Below are 20977 nucleotides of genomic sequence, written 5' to 3' on the forward strand. Positions count from 1 at the left end.
TTTGTGTTGATTCATTTATTGGTTCTGGTGTCGGCTCTTGTGCCAATGCCTGTGTTTCTCGTGCTGGTTCTTGTAGTGGCTCCTGTATTGTTGTTGGTGCTGGAGCTTGTATCTGTATCACGGGCGCCGTTGCCTGTATAACTGGTGCTGGTGCCCGTATCGCCGGTGCTGGTGCATAGGCCTCAGGTTCTGACGCCCCTGTCTCAGGTTTTGGTTCCTAATCCTCATCCGGATACTGTTGCCGCACCGCCGGCGGCACCCCCGACGGCACACCCGGCCGCAGCCCTCGGGTATGCGGCGACCGCCCCGACGAGGCCTTTGCGGGGGCAGGAGAGGGAGCCGAAGTGCCGATTTCAGCGTCCTGCTGGACATCCTGGGCGCCCCTGCGCCTGTTGACAAACGCCATCCTCACCACGAAGATGGTCTGCAGCACGGCCGCCGCCCACTGCAGGCCCTCGACGTGTCCGCCGCGCTGCATGCCCGGGTCGGCCGCCTCGAGCGCCACCACCACCATGGAGGTCGACATGGCCACCATGAGCGTGAGCGCGGTGCTGCCCCAGAGCAGACCGAGCGCGCCGCGCCGCATCATGTACGCGGTCCGCTTGCCCCGTAGCGCCTGATCGGTAGGGAGATGATTGCCGCTTGTGCGACCGCCGCCGCCGCCACCGCCGCCTGCTTGTGGCCGTGTCGAGGATCGTCCGTGCATGCCGCCATATGTGCCGTCTTGGTGGTCGTCACCGCCCTTCTTGGTCGCATTGCCTGCCTTCTTCTTGGACCACCAGAGCTCCAGCCAGAGGAAGGAAAGGTAAAGCAGGCCGATGAGGAACCCGCCGGCCGCGGCGGGGAATATGGGGACGAAGACCTTATCCTGAATGGATTTGGCCGTCTCGAGCCGGATCAGGGTCGCTTCGCTGCTGTCGAGGCCGAGCTTCTCGGCTAGCAGCCTCGGGGTCGGGTTCTTGGACAGTTGGCAGGTCAGGTCGCCGCCCAGGGGCCTGGCGCAGATGCCAAAGTACCCTATTGAGAGCTCGAGGCCGTTTATTTCGGTTGGTGGTTGGGCAATAGTGACGAGGTATAGGGTTGGGATGCCAGGCGAGGTTCCGACGCACCCTGCGAGGCAGAGGGCTGTTGGGTTACAAGGGGATCGGTATCTGTTAGTTGAAAGTCAAAAACGGTTGGATTAATACAGACAAGACATACCATCAAAGATGACTACAAAAACCGGAAGAAAGTAGATCAGGTAGTCGATGAAATATTTGTTTGATGAAGTGGTGTTCTTTTTCTCATCCTCATCCTTGTCCTTCTTTTTCTTTTTACCAAAGCACTGCGTTTGTTTAGCAGATTGTTAACATGGTTATGATGTGAGGAACTGGGCAAGAACTACTTACCCCCATGTTTTTCGACTCTTGTAAGGACTTCTTCGATACAGGACTGGTTGCAGACAAAGCTGTCGAATTTCGTGGTAAAATGCAATCCGAGAAAAGCAAAAGACGACAAATAATTATGCAACAGACGGAAATAGTATAGATTGAGCAGCTGTTACTCATGCTCTGACTAACGTGTTACATCAACTTTACAAAAGTCGGTGACAACGGCTATGTGTTTTGAAGTGAATAGCAAATTCGCTAGTGACACAAGATTAAAAAAACTTAAGTCAAATGTACAGCTTTGGGATGGGCCAAGCCATACGGCGACGAGAAAAATTCTTAGGAAAATTTACGCCCGAGAAGAGCCAATATGCACAGAACCGAGTTGCTGCCCGTCAGCAATCGGAGATGGCTCTGACCCAACTGTCATGTCTGCAGGCTTCTCGGCACCTTCTTCCGAGCGAGCTTGTAGAGGAGCACCTAGATCCGTAACTTGAACGCCAATAGGTCAGAGGTGGATCGATAAATACTAGAGGAATTATCTGGTCATACCTTCATCGGTGCCGTCAGCCTTTGTAGGTTTCGAAGGTTCTGCCTTCGAATCTTGGGCAAGCTGTTGCTCACGAGATGCTACCGAGCCAGCTTCAGAGTCTCCTTGTTCCGAGCCTTCAGTTTCCGGCTGAGTCTCATCTCTCTTTCGCCACCTAATCCATAGCATTGCGCTGATGCAACACAAGAGGACAACTGTCGTCACCGCGCCCATGATGGCTCTTCCCGGGTGCGTCGTCAATCCCCCGTCTATGCGCTCAATCGACCACGGGTAGCACTCCGACTCGACGATGATGAAGATGCCGAGACCCATGTAGAGAAAAGGCACTGCTATGCTCGCGTACTTTTGCGCTATACGGAGGATGTGCCTCTGCTTCATGATCAGAAACGCAGCGAGGCACCACACTCCAAGCAGGATGTAGTACGTGACGACATACACCGCTATCTCTGCTCCCTTTGCTTGGGAAAACAGCGGAATGTACGTGCTGATGTTGTCTGCTCCGTTGATCACCGTGATGCTTGCCACCTTGAGGATGCTCTTGATCCCAACAAGGGAAAAGATCCCGACGGTGGTGGAGCCTCCAGCAGCAGTCACATCTGTAAGAGTTGGGTCGTCATCGTCATCGTCTCCGCCTGGGAAAACGAGAGCAGATAGCCACCATACTCCGAGCAGAATAGGCAGCAGACCGAGAAATCCAATGGGTTCGGTGGGAAGCAAGAAGGCGGCACCGAAGCCGATCATGCTTACGATGATGATGGCCGTGAATCCGACATATTGACCGATGGTAATCCTAAGAGGCGTGAGAGTTTTACTGGTGGACGACTCTGCAAAAAAGGTGACCAGGACGAAAATGTCGTCAATGTTGGTGACGGCGAATGTGGCGCATGCCGTTCCGACGGCTTTCCCAAAATCCATACCAGCAGCTGAACGACGAAGGATGGGGTTGGTCGACGGATTAAAGTTGACCAACGCAAAAAAAAGTAGTCGAGGGAACGGCGGAAAAAGAATCATGCAGCCTGGTAAGGCTGATGGAACGAGGAGGGGCGCTAATACTACCTTGGGTAATGTACGAAGTAGTAGCTTTGGGCAACTTTGCCAGGTTTGGTACGCCTTATAATTATTTTTATTCCATAAATCCCAGACATGCAGAGTCAGGCAGGGTTTTGCGAGTCGGAATTGACTTTTTGACGAGCAAACAGAAGAGCAGCTTTGCCATGCTGGTAATTGGAAGCAAAAAAAATCGAGCATTACGTGGCAGTGGGGCAATGAGGAAGAGTGCCCCGTTTCAGGGTTGGATCCCTGCAAAGGGATGCCCAGAACGTTATCTTGATTGTCTTGTTTGTCAATCTTGAAGATGAAGGGGGAAAACACGTACGTATACACAGTGATTATCACGTGAAAATTGGTTTCTTTGCAGCAAAAACTGCATGCAAAGGAACAGTTTCTTGAATCCGATGTCTAAATCGTCTAGCACTGTTACTCTATCCCAAGCAAAGAAGAGAAATAGCAAACAACAAAACAATCCAACAAAAGCAACACGGCGACAGATCAACACAGTCTACACCAAGACACTGACTGGATCCTCGTTCCTATGCCCAGTGCGTCGTGTTGAAAAGCCGATTACCCGTATCAGTACCTCCCTGTCCAGTGTACTTGTTCTCAGACACCCTGAGCGCCACCATGCTCACGTCGCCATGGCCGCTCCACACCTCCCGAAGGCTCGTCTCTCCACCACCATCCGACTCAATAGCCCCGCTCTGAACAACACCAGCCACGATCAGAATACTGGCCTTGGAATTGACGCGCCGAATGTGCTCGACAAACTCGCGAATGCTCTTGCCCGTGTTAATGACCGAATCCACCAGCAAGATGTTGGTAACTGGCGTCGAGATATCCCTCCGATCAAGCTCCGTCGGCTGCTTGGCATGCAGGAACCTGGCCAGAGGAAACGCTTGATGGACGCCCCTGGCCATCGGCTCGCCGCCACGCATCATAGCGACAATCACCGTCGAGACCTCGTTCCGGAGCCGGTGTCCGATCGTGCCCATTCCCTGCACATGCGGGATGGTGTACTCCTCCAGACCGAGTACTTCGGAGACGAGATGCGTCGCCAGGTACCGGCCCGCCTGCACGTGGGCCTCCTGCAGCGCCGGGCCGGCGAGGGAGGCGTCGCGCATCGGCGAGGAGAGGAGCGAGGAGGCTGACGAGGAGGCAACGTAGATGGGCACGTCGGTGTCGTCCTGCCGCTCATAGCTAAGTACGGTGTACTGGCCTATGCTTGAGTAGCTGCTGTTGCAGATGGACGAGTCCGAGTAGTAGGAGTGAGAGTAGCACTCCAATTCGTCGATCTTGCATAGCTCCTTGCCTCGTCTCTTGGTCGTTTCCACGAGGTCGGTGAATGAGGTCTTTAGACAGCCCAACCTGGATGACTTCTGTCGCACGGCGCACTCGTGAGGCCACTCCAGCTCCGTAACAGGTAGACCCGGACGCGGGATGCTCCTCGAAGTCATCAGGACTTGTGAAACGTGGGTGTCAAACTTCTTATTCCTAGATTTGCGGAAAAGCTTGGCTCGAACGGCCTTCTCCACCTCCGTATCCATCGTAGAGCTCCTCGTCCTTTCATCCCCAACCACCACAAAAGCGTGGTCTGCGCGGGCCATCATGGGAATGTCGAGCGGGCTGTCGCCATACACAAACACTTCTCGACGGCTGTCGCAGTCGCTCGTGGCCAGCCAATCCACAACGGCGGCCTTGACCTCTGGCGTGACCACGTAGCCGTCCTTGACCCGCCCGCCACCGAGTACAGGGGCATGCAGCCTCTCCCGCTCGAGAACCTTCTCCCACACCCGGCCGACGCCGCATGTCACCACCACTGGCAGGATTTCTGGGTTCCAGGTCAGCTGGCCTAGGTGGATGATCATATCCTCGTACATTCTGATATCGTCAGCTACGAGATCGCAGGTGGTGTCGTACACGTCCTGGAGCTCTAGACTGTACGCGGTACGGTAGACCATGCCCTCGAGTAGGACCGAAACCTGCTGGAAGGCACGGTGCGAGTAGCCCAGCGGGCCGCTGAAGACCCTCTTGAGCACCCCCCTCATGTCGTCGTCTTGTCGTCCGGGATACCCGTTCGCATCAGCCTCGCAGACAAACATCGACCCAGAGTCGTAAGGGGCGAGAGTGCGGTCTGCATCAAACACCACGATGGTCTTGGCCCGCTCGAGCCGGGCGTCATCAACCTCCTCCCTAACCTTGTCCAAAGCAGCATCCACATTGCTGTCCTCCCCCATGCTCCAAAACGCACACAGCTCCGCGATGCGACGCACTGCCCTCCCCTCGGCCGCTATAACAACCGCAAACACGATCCCGTGCTCGATGCACAGCTCGAAAAGCCCCTTAATCTCCGCATCCTGCCACCTCCTCAGCTCGTCAACCGGCAGCGCCTTGCGCGCGCGTTTCTCGTCCCCGGCGCGCTGCCTGCATATCGCCTCCGGTTCCGCCTTAAGGTAGATGACGTGCGTGAAGGTGGTGAGGTCGGCGTCCGTGTAGACCTTCTGCAGCTCTGTGGAGAGGTCGTCGTCGGACTTGCCAGAAGTCACGGGCAGCATGAAGTGGCCGGCTACGATGGCGCCCTTGCCGCTGCGGCGGGCCTCTTCGCCAACGTGCCGGATAGCGGTCGCGCGGTGCCGCTGCTTCTCGGAGTGCGGCAGCTGCTTGAAAGCTACTAGGCCGCCATCCACCACTGAGTCGATGACCTCGGAGCCTTCGTAGTAATCGTAGTGCGCGGGGGATGTCTCGCCGGTCAGGCGGAGGTGCGAGAGAATAGTTGTCTTGCCGGCGCCAGGGAGGCCGTAGATGCCGATGATGTTAGGCGTTGCATTTGTTTTGGGAGTCATGTTGGAGAGTGCTTTGTTCGTGTAGTGTATAAGGTCTGATTTGATGGCTGCTGCCTTAAAGGACAATGGCAAAGGGCTTTGGTTTGCGATCAGTTCCAGGAACAAGTGCCTGGTTCAAAGTTGTATGGATGCTCATTCAACAGGAAAGTCGGAGTGGTGTACCTGTCCCCTTCTTTATACTTGGACAAGCCGGATTGTTTGCGATAGAAGTAGAGGTATGACACACCCAGAGAAATGTCATAGATTTGGCCTAGACAAAAACGATATGTTTGTCTTGCACAACCGCAAAGGCTGCGTATCAGACTATCCTAACAGTGCAGATACATATTCGCTTTGAGGCAACGGATACCTGCAGATTCTTTCACAGCTGCTGTAAGCTCCTGAGATCATTGCCAAATTATTAAAAGTGTAAACGACTGGGAACTGAGAGGTTTGTACCCCTGCCCCTCAATGGCAGACTAGCTACATCAACAAAGGGACACTGCGGCTCTATTGTCATTCTCCCACTGACAACCCACTCACCTGCCCGTCAAACAAACAAACCACACACTCAAACCACAAACCAATAGGAAAACACAACGAAAGGAGGAGATAGAAACACGCAGGTTCATAGCGATCCACAAAGAAGCACATCTTCAGCTGCCAACAAACCACATTGCATCCCAACACCACAAGCACAAAGAATAAAGACAAAAAAAACATGAAGCGTCACACCCAAGTCAAGCGCATCCGCCATTGGCACGCCCTCCTCGCCCTTCCGTACGAACCCTCAGCAGCATGGCACCGCGACCGCCTCCGCGAGGAGCAGGCCGAGCGGCGGGGTACGACCACGCGCCTCACCCGGCTGAGCGAGACGGCCGATGTATTCTTCACCATCAGCAGGGCGAGATACGACATGGGCGCCACTCGGGGCCTGCCAGACGCGTCGGCCGCTGTGTTGCTGTACATGGTAGCCAAGTTCAGCCTCAGGTGGACTTTTTACCGCATCGTGGCGTTTGCGTGCGGTGCGAGGGGTGACCGGTTGCGGAGGGTCAGGGAAGTGGTCAATCCCGGCAAGATGAGCAAAGTCAACGAGGTGGCGGGTCGGCATGGGCTGGACCGGGAGGCTTTTGCGAGGTGGGCGGGGAGGGTGAGGGCGTAGCGCGACCTCGCGGCGGGCTAGATGTTTTTTTTTTTCTTCTTTTTTTCTTTTTCTTTTTTTTTTTTTTTTTTTGATACAGGCTAGTGCTCAGAAATGACGCTTGATGTTATGGAAGTATATAGGCAAATGGGAGATGGCGGCAACGCACAAAGTCACAAGAGGTATCTGTGTCAGTAAGCTGGACTGCATAGCGTAGCATTGTACACTTTGTCAAGCCACCAGGAGTAGTAATGCTCCCTAATCAAGGGGATAGCTTCACAGAAAATGAGCCGTAGAGTGGCGGCCGACCCTATAAACTGCCCAATCACTGTTGAAGATTCCCTTCGGTCATGTATTTGTCGCGGGTTCTGGTGTCTAATCCTGATTCGGATACTATGTTGCTGCTGCTCTCGCCGATAGTGTCATCCGAAGTTGCTGCCTAATGGCTTTCTTGATTTCGTACTTGTAATAGGTTTGTAACTATTGGCTTTAGGTCCTGTTACCGTCCATATAAAACAATGTACAGCTCCTCATTAAATTGCTAGATTTAAAAAGTCTAAAGAGATGTATGTGAAATTCCTTTTCCGATAAATACTTCTCTAATAAAGAGAAAACAGAAAAGAAAAAGCAAAAGCCATGAAACGCCCGCGTTCGAATTTCGTGTTGCATAACCCCACTGTGCTTTAACGTCCACAAAGCCTGTCCGATTAGCCGGGAGTCGGTTTAAGGCTTGCCCATGTCCAATGAAGCGTCAGCATTGCACTGGAGCTGACAAGCGGTTTGAAACTGGTCGCCGTCGAGATTTTCCCATTTGGATTTGCAAGTTGGTTTGTCTTGATTATCTCCGTCGTATCCGCAATCGCTGCATTGTTTATTGGATTTGACATACTCGCAGGCGCATCGTGTGGCATTGGCGTCAGGTCTACCAGCAATGGCTTGGTCGCCTTCGAACGTCACGGCATTAACGCAAGTAAGAAATTGGTGTAACTCGGCTTTTATAAGGTCGAGCCCGAAGGCTAAAACCAGCAAAATGGTAGAAATGGATGTTCGCATGGCGAAAATGAAACAGATAATCAGTCGACGATAATTTTGGTGCTGTAATAAAACACCGTTTTTTTCGGAGAAATTGAATGGGAATAAGAAAACTGGGTTGGATATAACAAGTGAATAAAAGGAATCAATCCCACAAGTAATCCGGAATAAAGATTTAGTAGTTTTTATATATTTTGAAAGACTGAGATACTTGGAAAATAATTAAAGCCTGCAAACTATGGCTAAGGTTTTATATTAAGCTGACATACGAATTCGAAAAGTGAGACACGAGAATAATATTATTATACAGTGAAACAGGGGTCGTAATTAAATTAATAAAACTGGTGAAACTGGAGTATTTGTTTTAAATATGTTTGACTAACGTTAGTTACAGCTTTTTCAATGCTAATTACATACATTGAATTACAGTAGGTGTGCAATTTTATTGCAACCACCAAGGTGGAGGGTTGACCCTGTTGGATTGCAATATTTTTGCACAGGTGCTATAAATAACAGGTTCGGGTTACCCTTAGTATTATGATTTGTTACAACTAAGCCCCCAGACCTACTTTCCCGCGGGTAGGTACAGCCATTGCTTAGCTTGAGACCGTGCCGAGAGAGAGGTTCCCCAAACCCTAATTTAACCCCATTTTCAAGCGCGTCGTTAATTGTCATTTCTTCCTTTACTTTTTGATTTAGAATTTTATTTAATAATACCCAAGCTCGGGAGCTTTTAAATCGTTTAAAATATGTAAATTAAGATACACCCGATTTTCAGAGGTTTTGTCCATATTGGCTCGCCATTTATAACACCTTTTGCAGCTGAGGCAAATTAATTTTCAAGTATGGCTTTATTGGCAGTCAACGGAAAGGAACACTGAAAAAAAAAAAAAAAAAAAAAATTAAACAATTCGTTAACATATTTATAAAAGGGTAGAAACAAAATGTGTTAAATCGTAGTTCTAACACTGCTTAGTGGACTAAATATAGCTGCTCCAAAGTCGATCTCGCGACTGCCGCTGTAATCACAGACACCGCCCTGCAGCTGGCGCAAGATTTGGTCCAAGATGTCTTGGAGGACCTCCAACACCGATTTCCTTCAGAAGGAGCAGGCCTGCAACAACTGGTTGTTTACGTGGCTGCCCAGCTCGCAGGGATCTCTTTTCACCCACCCCTATTACAGCCGGGCGGCCTGCCTTACAATGAGAAACTGGCAAATATCGCTGAATTTGCGTTCTTTCCCATCGGGGTCCTGCTACAGTCATTTCTCGCCGTTATCCAAAACGACAACATTCCCGTTTACAAGCCAGGTTACTACGGCAACTATAACGCAAAGGCGGATCGATTTAAGATGTCCGTTATCGAAAAATTCAATGAAGACAAAATTCTTTTACTGGAGCTTTTTTCCGAATATTGCATAGTGGCAAATTTTGGCGCCCCTTTACCTATCCGCGACGAAATCACCGCCGGTTTCGTCGAATATTACACTACTAAAAATTTTAACTTGTGGTACTGTTTTGCCTCTTAAATTGTCCTCGACGCCCACCACGCTATTCGCTATTACCGCCTAAACGCCGCCGCGGACCTTCGTATAAGCGGTTTATATATCGCGAAAACTATCGACGATTACTTTAAACTATCAAAAACTCACCCGCACCCGAAATTCTGGCCCAAAAAGGGGGACCTGGAAATTAAAAATATATGGAACCTTATCGCGACCTGGATCGAAGGAGATCCTCTTTTGGCAATAAAAATGGATGTTTACTCCGTGATCGACAAAAACAATCGGTCTGGCGCCCAGCAGCTTTTATTCTTACGAAACCCTGTCATTTGCGGTATTTTGGTCTTCTTCCTCAAGGTCCGCATGCAGATTATTGGGCAATTTCTTCTGTCGCAGTGATTTAATGTGCAGCAGCTGGCTTTCCTCTACAACCTGGTTTAGTTGACTCCCGGCCTCAAGTTCCCTTGGCCAGCCAGACATGGAGCTTTTCCTCAAAATCCACGGAGAGAGTAACATCTTTGTCGGCGATTGATCAAAAGACGCAGCGCAGTCCTTGAACCGACTTGAGCTGGTTACGGGCATATTATCCGCCACCAGGTTTGCCAAAGATTCTCGGAAGAAGCAAGGAGACTTCCACAAGCCGGACGGCGTAGGCGGCGCCAGGCGTCTAAAGCCTACTGCCACCAAGGCCGTCAATCTCGTCCGCACCCGATATTTGCAACACACCCCGGGAAATACCCCCATCCGCAGCATTCAAGCCGATGAGGTCGGCAAATTTTTCGAAGAGCTGTCTAAAGAGTCCACAATAACAGCCGTCTCCAAAACGGCCAGTACAAATGGCCCTATCGCCCAAACACGGGCCTTTCTCGATCGCAAGTGGCGCAATACGCGACATGTCGGCACCCTCCAGCTCCTTGCAGTGCTAAAGGGCAAGCTGTTTGAAAAGGAGCCAAACCTCATGTTCGACTACTTCGGCATGCACAAGCGGTCCATGGAGCTCTTCCGCCTAATCAAGGCAAAGGAGCACCATAAATTCGTCCAGTACTTCACCGAGCGGTACATGCCGTCCGACGCCTTTTTGCCCAACCTCACCATCCTTATCCACTATGTTGCGCGCGGCTCGGCCCAATCCGGGAAGGCCATGGGTCTTGGGAGCACCTCTGGCCGTGACACGTTTCAGGTTAGTCGCATGGTGATGAGCTGTGGGGAGGTAATGGAGTCCTATTTGAAGAAGAACGGCGATGCGACGATCAAGTACTTGAAGCTGTTCGCCAACAATAAAAAGCAACTGCTGGCAATAGTCGAAGAGCATCAGGCCGCCGTCGCACCAGATGCCGAGGAAGAGAAGTACTTTGCTTGGTTTTGCATGGATCAGTTTCTTGGGCCAAAGGAGATGGACTCACTTAAGACAGGCATTCCGTTGGCTTAAAGAGGTGGCCCAAGCACCCTGTTTAGCAGGTATATTCTATTATCAGTCAAGTTTTGCACCTATAGTCCGTCGTCCATCAAGTAGAGTAACAACCAGCTGAAAAAGACGCGTTATAACAAACTATTATTTTTTGATCGCAGTTATATCACCGATAAGAATCGCTAAACCCCCTCGACGTGGATACCTTTACAGTGCATTTCGTCAAACAGTACAAGCTAGCCAGTACCGACGAAATTCAGCCACAAAGTCAACAGAGGGTGGCCACTGGGGATACCACGTGAAGCCGGCCAAAAATCCTTAACAAAATAGCCCAAATAACAACACCTAGATCGCACCAAAAAAAACACGCTAACACGCACCCAAACCGCACCCAAAACAAAGTTAACGCTCACGGTATAAGTATGAAGATTGCATCGTTAAAAAGCTGTTGTTTTACTTTAAATTTTTACATACGGACAAAAATCTGGCCTGGACTGGGTAATTGGTTGAGTTGTTATTGCAGATTAAAGATAAACGTGAGGTGACTATTTCAGGGCCCTGACCATTTGTGAGTCACCTGGTCTAGATCGCGACTGATTATGATTGAATGTGAATGATTACAGACTGAGTGCACCCTGAAAAAGTAGGCAAGTTTTGGTATTCCGGATTGGGGTTCTCAGAGGGCAATGGATGCGTGTGACAACAGGGTGTCTGTCACACGCGAGCTATCTAAGCGCCTTGGAGAATACTCCAACTACTTCCCCTCCTTTAAGCGTTCCTTGATGATACTGTTTTCATGGTCTTGAAGATACGGGATAGTTTTGGTATCAGACTTCATCCCATGGTGCAAATCCACGGCCGCCATTCGTTTATCACTCCGGATCCATGGATGGCTTACCATGTCCGAAATTTCCCCGTATTTTTTGATCTGACAAATCTTCTAAATATTAAGGGCATGTGATAAAACCGCGCATCTGTAAAATTCTCATTATTGTCATCATTATAATTTGAAATCATCGTCCAAACTTTGTAGTGGATGCTTGAGAACTAAGACTTGGGCAGGGTCGGGCAAACGGATAGATCATGATCTACATCTCAATCGCATCCAAGCCAGATATCCGCTACTCGATTGCCAACTTGATAATCTGGTGCTGGCCCTGAAGGACCTCAAAACCAAAGCTGAGCCTTTCTAAGATCAGAAACGTATTTGTGGTTCAAGACTACAAATGGTGGAGCAGGTGTAAGTTTGGGGACAAAAGGCCGTTCGCACATTTCCAAAAGATCTCTTCTGTAAACTGGCGGTTTAGTAATTGGCTTTCCATCGTCAAGCTCAGGTTGTTTTCTTCGGCAACAAGATGGAGACGTGGTCCATAAAGTCCATCATCCTCAAGCATCCCACAGGAATTTTCAGTATTAATAAAGCCGGTGTTGATATTTCGCTGGGGCAGATGCAGGCATAAGGACAAATCTGTGGTGTACATGTCCAAGATAGCATCTTTAAGGGTCGTCTTGAAATATAGTGCATAGGATCCCATATATCAGAGGTCACAGCATGCTCCTAGATCAGACGACGCGAAGCGATAATTTGTCAAAAGATTGAGACGAGCAGCAAGTCTTGGTCGAATGCTCGTAAGGCCTTGGTAGTAATCTGTTTCTAGCTGAAAACTGTATCGATAATTTTGTCATCATGTGTAACCAAGTCATAAAATCGACGTGCTGTCAAATACCCTCTATTTGAATTTTAGAAGGATTTGTCGTACGCTTTGACAACCATTGCGTCGCATTTATACCCGATCTGTCATCCTAGGTAGGAGCCATGCATGAAATGTCTTAAACCGCAACCACCCAATTGTGACGAGCAGCCCTCCTAGACTAACTCTCGTTATTATGACTTGTTCTTGTGTAGGACATATTTCTACATCTCGGGTTCTAGACTAACTTCAAAGCTCCACCGCTCGCAACATAAAACGTTACGATGGCGGAAGTTCCCCGGCTTGATTTCGCCAAGTTCAGCCAGGGCACAAAACAAGACAAAGAACAGTTCGGACAGGCTCTGACGAATGCTTTCATCGAATATGGTTTCGCCAAACTAATCAACCATGGAATTGCTGATAAGGCCGTTGCACACTTGCTAGAGCAGGTAAAAAACATGGATCAAGTCTTTGGCATTCATTGTTACATTGTTTTTATGACTAAAGATTCTCCAAATCCAGTCACGCAGATTCTTCTACCTGCCTACGTCTGCCTTGCAGAAAATTGCTTGGGTTCCAGGCCCGAACCCGCAACGTGGCTGGTGTGGACAAGGCACTGAGCTGGTGGCAAAGACACGTAAGGAGAATTACGCAGGATACGACGATATTGCCAAACTGATGGATGCTCGGGTAGATACGCCCATGAGATCCCAAACAAAAATATGCATGAATCTGATCAAACGTCTGTAGGAGCATTTTGACGCTGGGCCGCTCGACGATGCACAATTTCCCAACCTATGGCCCGACGAAAACGACTTGCCTGGTTTCAGAGAGACGGTAGCCAACCATTACCTGACCTGCCGGGAAGTAGCTCACCAGCTCATGACCGCCATCGAGATGGGCATGGGTCTCTCTCCCGGCGTGCTTGTCGACCGCTGCCGCCAAGAAGCCAGCGAGATATCCCTGAACCGGTACCCGCAAATCGCAACCGAGACGCTGTCCGAGGGCTACACGAAGCGAATATGGCCGCACACCGACTACGGCATCATCACGCTGCTGTTCCAGGATGGCGTCGGCGGGCTGGAGCTCGAGGACAGGACCAGGCCCGGCGAGTTCTTGCCCGTGACACCGACGCGGCCGGGCGAAAAGACCGAGATGGTCATAAACGCCAGCGACACCTTTGAGCGCTGGACGAACGGTGTCATCAAGGCCGGGTTGCATCGTGTGACACTGCCGCATGACGAGAAGAGGGCCGTGATGCCCGAGAGGTACTCGTGTGCGTTTTTCCAAAAGGCGAGCAGGGAGACGTCGGCCGGACCGCTGCCGCAGTTTGTGACCGAGGAGAACCCGGCGCGCTATGACGAGATAACCGCGTTGCAGTTCCAGCAGCGCAGAAACCGGTTGCATTATTAGTGCTTGTTGTTGGTTATCTCCTTTGCTGCGAAACCTGCGTTAGGTGAACATCAATATACGAGCTACCTTTGGAATCTGGGCATTCGTGCAAATGAATGATCAAGAAGACTCTAGCGGTCTACACAGAGTCTAAGTATAAGCGTCAAAGAAATGCAAGGCTTGCGGAAGGTCATTCAGCAGGAAGACGTGTGCCTTGAACGCTGTACCATCAAACGTCAAAGCTTTTTCGATTCGATTAGCTAGTGGCCTATCACGAAACAAACTTTTGCAATAACCTCAGAAATTGCGATCATGCCGATGACCACGGAGGATAAGTGGACGCAGAGGACCCTGTTCTAGCCTGTGGTTTCTCTTCTGTCGGTTTTCGGCGTCCCGCCAACACTTCAAGCTGTTGTTCTTGTTCTTCCTTTTCTCGTTCGTGCGCCTTTTCGGATTGGTACACTTTAGTACCAACATAGGCTTCAGCAGCTAACACAGCACTGCCAGCATACATACATGCGTCCCCTAAATCGACTTTGCCGGCAAATTTACGGACTATAAAATAGGGTTATGTTTAAGCAATTCTGAATAAAGTATTGTCTTTGAACAAATGACAAAGATTGATAAAGAATTTACCTGATGAGCGTTTGAGGAGACTATGGGAATTGCTGTCCGTTTGAACAATGGCGACATCTCGGGGTGCTTTGGTACCAGGGACGCATCCGGAACGGCTGACTGGAGCAGCAAGGGCTGCTGGCATCAAAGCGGCGATAGCGCAAACGGTTTTGAGCTTCATTGCAAATAATGTACTTTTTAGTCCCTAGGAATGACTGTAGTGGGAGAACAGTTACCGATGTAGGAGTTTAAAGATGTGTTTGCAAGAGAGCATGTTATTGGATAATAAGAAAAGATAAAGAAAACACTTTATAAGTTTCTAACATGTACATTTTAGATCATAAGGGGTATGATATAGGGGGTGTTTATGTCAAGTCGTGAACGCGTACAGCGCATTGTGATCAAGGGATAGAGTCAGAACTACGACATACGGATTTGGTTTATCATGCACCAAATTAGCCCACCGGATGCCCAAAAGCTAAATATACCGTCAAGCTTGGACGCGATAATTACAAAAAAAAAAAAAATCGAAGGCGATGCCTCGCAATTTTGGGCCCAATGCGCTCCCTAAGATAGGGTTTGCGCCATTGAACCGGCAAAACTTTTCAATTTCTCCCTGTGTAACGGTGCTTTTTAAAGTTTTTCTTCAGCAAATGGATGACAGGCTTCACAACCCCCTCACCTAACGTTGCGTACCCCCTGTTCGGCACCCCCCCTGTTCGGCACCCAAAAATAACAACACTTTTATTTTTATCCTCCAACTTCTATTATAAATATCTCGATGAATCTTTCACTTTTGGATTTACTTTTTTCTAATCTTGATTCTCCATTTTCCAATGAAGCAATATACTGAAAAACAGCTTATATCTGCAATTAACGACGTCAATAATGGCAATCCAATTGCAAAAACCTCCCGAAAATGGGGAATACCTAGGTCTACACTTCAAAGTCGACTTAAAGGTTCTCAAGCTTATAAAAAAGCACAAAGCCCTTTTCAAAGGCTTTCTACGGAACAGGAAAAGCATTTGGCTGATTGGGTACTTACCCAAACAGCTTTAGGGCTTCCGCCAACGCATCAAGAATTACGCTTTTTTGCCGAACGAATTCTTCAAGCCGCCGGAGAGACAAAAGGCCTTGGAAAACGTTGGATAACTCGTTTTTTGGCTCGTTATCCAATCCTTAAGACCCAAAGGCCCCGTCGAATAGATAACGCCCGGGTTAATGGCGCTACTACGGAGGTAATTAAATCTTGGTGGCTTTATATTACGAACCCGGTTATTAACGCTATTAAACCGGAAAACCGTTGGAATATGGACGAAACCGGTATAATGGAAGGTAAAGGATCTAACGGCCTGGTATTAGGGCTTAACGGGATCCGGCCGTTGCAACGGAAAGAGCCCGGAACGCGGGGTTGGACGACTATAATCGAATGTATATCGGCTACGGGCGTTGCCCTCCCTCCCCTTGTTATATTTAAGGGAAAAAACGTACAACAACAATGGTTTCCGACGGATTTAAGCCTTTTCGATAATTGGAAATTTCACGCAACCGAAAACGGGTGGACAAATAACGAAACGGCTATCGAATGGTTAAAAAAAGTGTTTATTCCGTATACCCAACCTTTAACCCCTGAAAAGCGGTTATTAGTTTTGGATGGCCATGGATCACATATAACGGACGAATTTATGCTTCTTTGCTTGCAAAACAATATTCAACTCCTATATTTACCCCCTCATTCGTCACACGTTCTCCAACCATTGGATCTATCGGTTTTTGGGCCGTTAAAAGAAGCTTATCGACGTCAACTTGGATTTGTTAGCCAATTTTGCTGTTCAACAATTATTGGAAAACGAAATTTCCTACTTTGTTATCGAAAAGCCAGATTAAAAGCATTTATAGCAAAAACCATTCAATCTGGTTGGCGTACAACGGGGTTATGGCCGGTAAACTTGGTTAAACCACTTTTAAGCCCTTTTTTGTTAGAAAATAGCAATGCCAACGTTATAAAAGATAAAAACAACGGTTTGCAAAGGGATAAAACACCGGAAAGCCCAGCCCAAAAAATTAACGACCCGTCTTTACTTATTTGGAAAACCCCTAAAACGACCCGAGATGTCCGATTTCAACTGCAAAAACTTTCCCAATCCAACAAAACCAACGCTACTTCACGTCTTTTATTTGCAAAAGTCCAAAAAAGCTTCGAAGCTAAAGATACCCTTTTGGCTAGCGCCCAGCAAAAAATCAGCTTATTGGAAGCACAACTGGAGGCAATACGGCCGGTTAAAAGGAGGAGGGTGGTTCCGGATCCAAACGAGCTTTTGGTTAACAAACAGAACATTATTGGATTGCAGGAAAAGGATATAGAAAATTTGGAACCTTTAGCTGATGAAGAAGAGGTTAATGAACCGGAGAAGCGTGAAAACGATTGTATTTTTGTCCGTTGATAATTTTATATTTAAATCAGCTTATAAAAGTAGGCATTTCGTTGTTAGATTTTCAGGGTGCCGAACAGGGGGGGTGCCGAACAGGGGGTACGCAACGTTAGGGGATAAAAATATGATTTTAAAAATCCTTTGGTTTAGGAAAAGTAACCCCAGGATAAATTGGATAACCGGCCAAATCCAATGGGAAAAGTATTTAGTTACTAAACGACCTTTAGCCTGGAAGGGTTTATACAGGAAGTGTAGGGTACGGAGGAACTAAACGAAATAAATGGCGTATTTATAGGGAAGACGACCAACCCCGGAGCCAATATTGGAAGAAAAGCGATTATCCACAGACTAAAACCGATCCAATCGTATAATACCAAACGCAGACGGACAGACCGGAAACGGCAAAATTCCAGAAAAATACCAGGCTTATACCCGACTATTTAGCCCAGAGTTCGAAACAGGATTACCCGAATATAGCCCATTCGACTACGAAATACCATTAAAAGAAGGAACCCAACCGAAGTTCTACAAGATATACGGTTTAAATTTAACACAGATAGAGGTATTAAACGAATATTTCGCAAAAAATTTTAAAAAAGGGTACATTAGACTATCGACGTTACCAGCAGGATACCCAATCCTTTTCGTACCAAAAAAGAACGGAAAATTACGATTATGCGTGGATTACAGACAATTAAACGACATTACCATAAAAAATTGCTACCCGCTCCCGCTAATAGGAAAATTTCGAAATATGCTTTACCAAACGAAATGGTTTACGATATTAAATTTTAAAGGAACATATAATTTAATCCGCATAAAAGAAGGCGAAAAATAAAAAACCGCGTTTCGTACCAGGCGAAAATATTACGAATACCTAATAATGCCCTTCGGCCTTACCAACGCCCCGGTAACTTTCCAAACCATAATTAACCACGTTTTCCGGAAATGTTTAAACATTTTCGTCGTTATTTACCTGGACGATATCCTCGTTTTCTCCAAAACGTTGGAAAAATATAAGGAATATGTTTATATAGTTTTACAAAAATTACAAAACGTTAAGCTTTTAATTGAGCCCGACAAATGTATTTTTTATAGTAAACAAATTAATTTCCTAAAATATATTATCGCTTTTGGAAAAATTAGGATGGAAAAATCGAAAATCCAAGCAGTAAAGGAATGGTTTTAACCACAAAACGTAAAAGACGTTCGAGCCTTCCTCGGATTCGTGAACTTTTACAGAAAATTTATTAAGGGATACGGCGCGATTGCCACCCTATTGACCAATATGACCAAAAAGGATTTGGAATTCCAATGGACAGAACGAATATAATAGACCTTCGAACAATTACGAAACGCAATAACGCGAAAACCGATTTTTAAGATACCAAACCCAACGAAACCTTTCGAAATCGAAACCGACGTATCCGACTACGTAATCGGAGGATAATTTAGCTAACGAGATGAAAAAGGAAGATTGCACCCTTGCGCCTTTTTTTCCCAGAAGTTATATAAACCAGAATTTAATTACCAAATCTACGACAAAAAACTTATGGCTATTATTCGAATATTCGAAAAATGGAAACCACAATTATCCGGAATTAAATACGAAATGTTAATTTATACGGACCACAAAAACCTAACCCACTTTACCACCAGTAAAATGTTAAACAAACGACAAATTAAATGGTTAGAATTCCTTTTAAAATTCCATTTTAGGATTATCTACCGAAAAGGAATAAAAAACGGCAAGGCCGACGCCTTTAACCGAAAACCAGACCACGAAAACATAGTACCAAAAAAAACACGGGTTATTTTTACGACAAACGAAAACGGAAACCTTTTACCAGCGCACCGAAGCCTGATAATAATAAATACGGTGATTACGCCAGAAAAAATACGGAAGATTTACGGAAATAAAACCTACGGATACCAAAAAATTTCCAAAATATGGAAACGGTTAAAACAATACTATAATTTCCAAAGAATACGACAAAAAATACGAAAAGCCATTAAGGATTGCGAACTTTATACCAAAAGCAAATCCGTAAAATACAAATTTTACGGATTATTCCAACCCTTACCAGCCCCCAGCAAGGCCTGGCAAATTATTACAATGGATTTTATCGTCAAATTACCACTTTCGGAAAAACCATTTACAAAAACAAAATATAATAATATATTAATTATAGTGGACAAATTTATTAAATACGCCTATTTCCTACTATATAAAAAAAAATAACAACGCCGAAAAAATCGCCTACACATTCTTACGAATGATTGTTAGCAATTACGGATTTCCAGAAAACATCGTTACGGATAAAGACAAATTCTTTACATCAAAATTCTGGAAATTTTTGATGGAACAATTCGGAACAAACTATAAGCTATTAATAGCGTTCCATTCCCAGATAGACGGACAAACAAAACGAGCCAATTAAACACTAAAATAATATCTAAAATGCTATATAAACCATAAGTAAAATAATTGGGTACGATTATTACCTATAGCATAATTCGCCTATAATAGTTTAAAGAACGAAAATACCAAGACAACCCCATTTTATACCAATTATAGATTTAACCCTATAGCGTATAAAGAACCAAAAACCACGATTACGGTACCGCGAGCCGATAAATAAGCGAGCGAATTACGACAATTATACGAAAAATTCCAGTAGGAACTAAAATTTGTACGAAAAAGAATGATAAAATACGCCAATTAGCATCGGATAAAGGGACCATCTTTCGAGGAGGGAGATAGCGTTTACTTTATTCGACGCAATATTAAAATACAAAAACCTAATAGCAAGTTCGATTTTAAAAAGCTTGGACCTTTCAAAATTAATAAAAAAATTAGCGATACCAATTACAAACTATTATTACCAAATATTATAAAAATTTACCCCATATTTTACGTATTATTATTGGAACCAGCACTACACGGTACTAATATACAAAAAACAATCGAAATCGACGCAAAATAAACCTACGACGTTAAACGAATATTCGACCATAGACGAAACCACGGCAAAACAAAGTACCTTATTAAATGGGAAAATTATAGGCATGAAAAAAACATTTGGAAACCCCTTAACCACCTCCAGAATTGCCAAAAACCGCTCCGCCAATACTATTAGGAATTGGATTTGCGAACAAATTAGCCAAAAAAAAAAGGACGACCTAAAAAAGCATTACCTACCATTCCCAAAAATTAAAGACCGACCAAAATTCGAAACCATACTACCAAACGAACCTACAAAAGAACTATTAATATACAACATAAAGCAGGAAATACCAGGAAACAACTAATTAACGGAATGTTGCGCAAAAATATTTATTTTATCCAATAACGAAGGATTTAAAGGACCCATCGGGAAAATCGAATTCCAAACAAAATTGGAATCCGGAAAAAACGATTTTAGGGACATTTTAGGAAGGACCTCGGCCGATCGCCGACGCTCCTCCTATTCTACCTTTTTACGTTTTACCCGATCCAATTCCTCCAAATTATTAATTCCGCGAAACATAGCTCGCATTATTTTCTCAAACTACAATTTTTTTTATTTCCGTAAACGAAGCAATTTTAATTGCTTTTCCTAAATCTTTTACTATTTCGCCAAAATATCCTTTTCCAAAACCTCGATTTCCGTATCCAGTTTCGAATATTACCGACCGATATTACGTAATTGGGCGTTAAATACCCCCAATATGTCGCAACCAAACCGATTAACACGAAGGTATTTAATATAACGAAAAAAGTTTTACGGCGAAACAGCGCAACGTACTATACCGCGCGATTTATAATAAAAATAAAAAGGTATATCCACGGAATAAGGAAAAAAAAACGCAAAAAAAACGTAACGACGTTCCGTCGACGAGCGACCAGATTTTGATTTAGCGACGCGACTAAACATGGCGCAAAAAAAGAGAAAATTAGCAAAAAAGGAACGAAACTAGAAATAAGGATTAG

The 20977-nt window shown here is 46.4% G+C and overlaps 4 protein-coding genes across 4 annotated transcripts; 2 read left to right on the forward strand and 2 right to left on the reverse strand.

Annotated features, from left to right (window-relative positions):
* Positions 1–217: 217 nt before the first annotated feature.
* PgNI_05456 (uncharacterized protein) lies at positions 218–2970 on the reverse strand (the record flags this gene model as incomplete). Its single annotated transcript, XM_031125487.1, has 4 exons — positions 1920–2970; positions 1744–1859; positions 1201–1324; positions 218–1125 (listed from the first exon to the last, which is right to left on the reverse strand). Exons 1-4 carry the CDS (start codon positions 2926–2928, stop codon positions 218–220), a joined length of 2157 nt encoding a protein of 718 aa, XP_030981891.1. The 5' UTR covers positions 2929–2970.
* Positions 2971–3506: 536 nt separating this feature from the next.
* PgNI_05457 (uncharacterized protein) lies at positions 3507–5813 on the reverse strand (the record flags this gene model as incomplete). The annotated part of the gene is made up of 1 exon (XM_031125488.1): positions 3507–5813. The coding sequence occupies one exon, from the start codon at positions 5811–5813 to the stop codon at positions 3507–3509; it is 2307 nt and encodes a 768-aa protein (XP_030981890.1).
* A 3905-nt stretch (positions 5814–9718) lies between these two features.
* On the forward strand, positions 9719–10895 carry PgNI_05458 (uncharacterized protein; the record flags this gene model as incomplete). The annotated part of the gene is made up of 3 exons (XM_031125489.1): positions 9719–9861; positions 9926–9986; positions 10017–10895. The coding sequence occupies 3 exons, from the start codon at positions 9719–9721 to the stop codon at positions 10893–10895; spliced, it is 1083 nt and encodes a 360-aa protein (XP_030982014.1).
* Positions 10896–12849: 1954 nt separating this feature from the next.
* Positions 12850–13978, forward strand: PgNI_05459 (uncharacterized protein; the record flags this gene model as incomplete). Its single annotated transcript, XM_031125490.1, has 3 exons — positions 12850–13014; positions 13088–13255; positions 13316–13978. 3 exons carry the CDS (start codon positions 12850–12852, stop codon positions 13976–13978), a joined length of 996 nt encoding a protein of 331 aa, XP_030981866.1.
* Between the last annotated feature and the right edge of the window lie 6999 nt (positions 13979–20977).

The sequence above is a fragment of the Pyricularia grisea genome, chromosome I, assembly GCF_004355905.1.
Source record: "Pyricularia grisea strain NI907 chromosome I, whole genome shotgun sequence".
Classification (NCBI taxonomy): Eukaryota; Fungi; Ascomycota; class Sordariomycetes; order Magnaporthales; family Pyriculariaceae; genus Pyricularia; species Pyricularia grisea.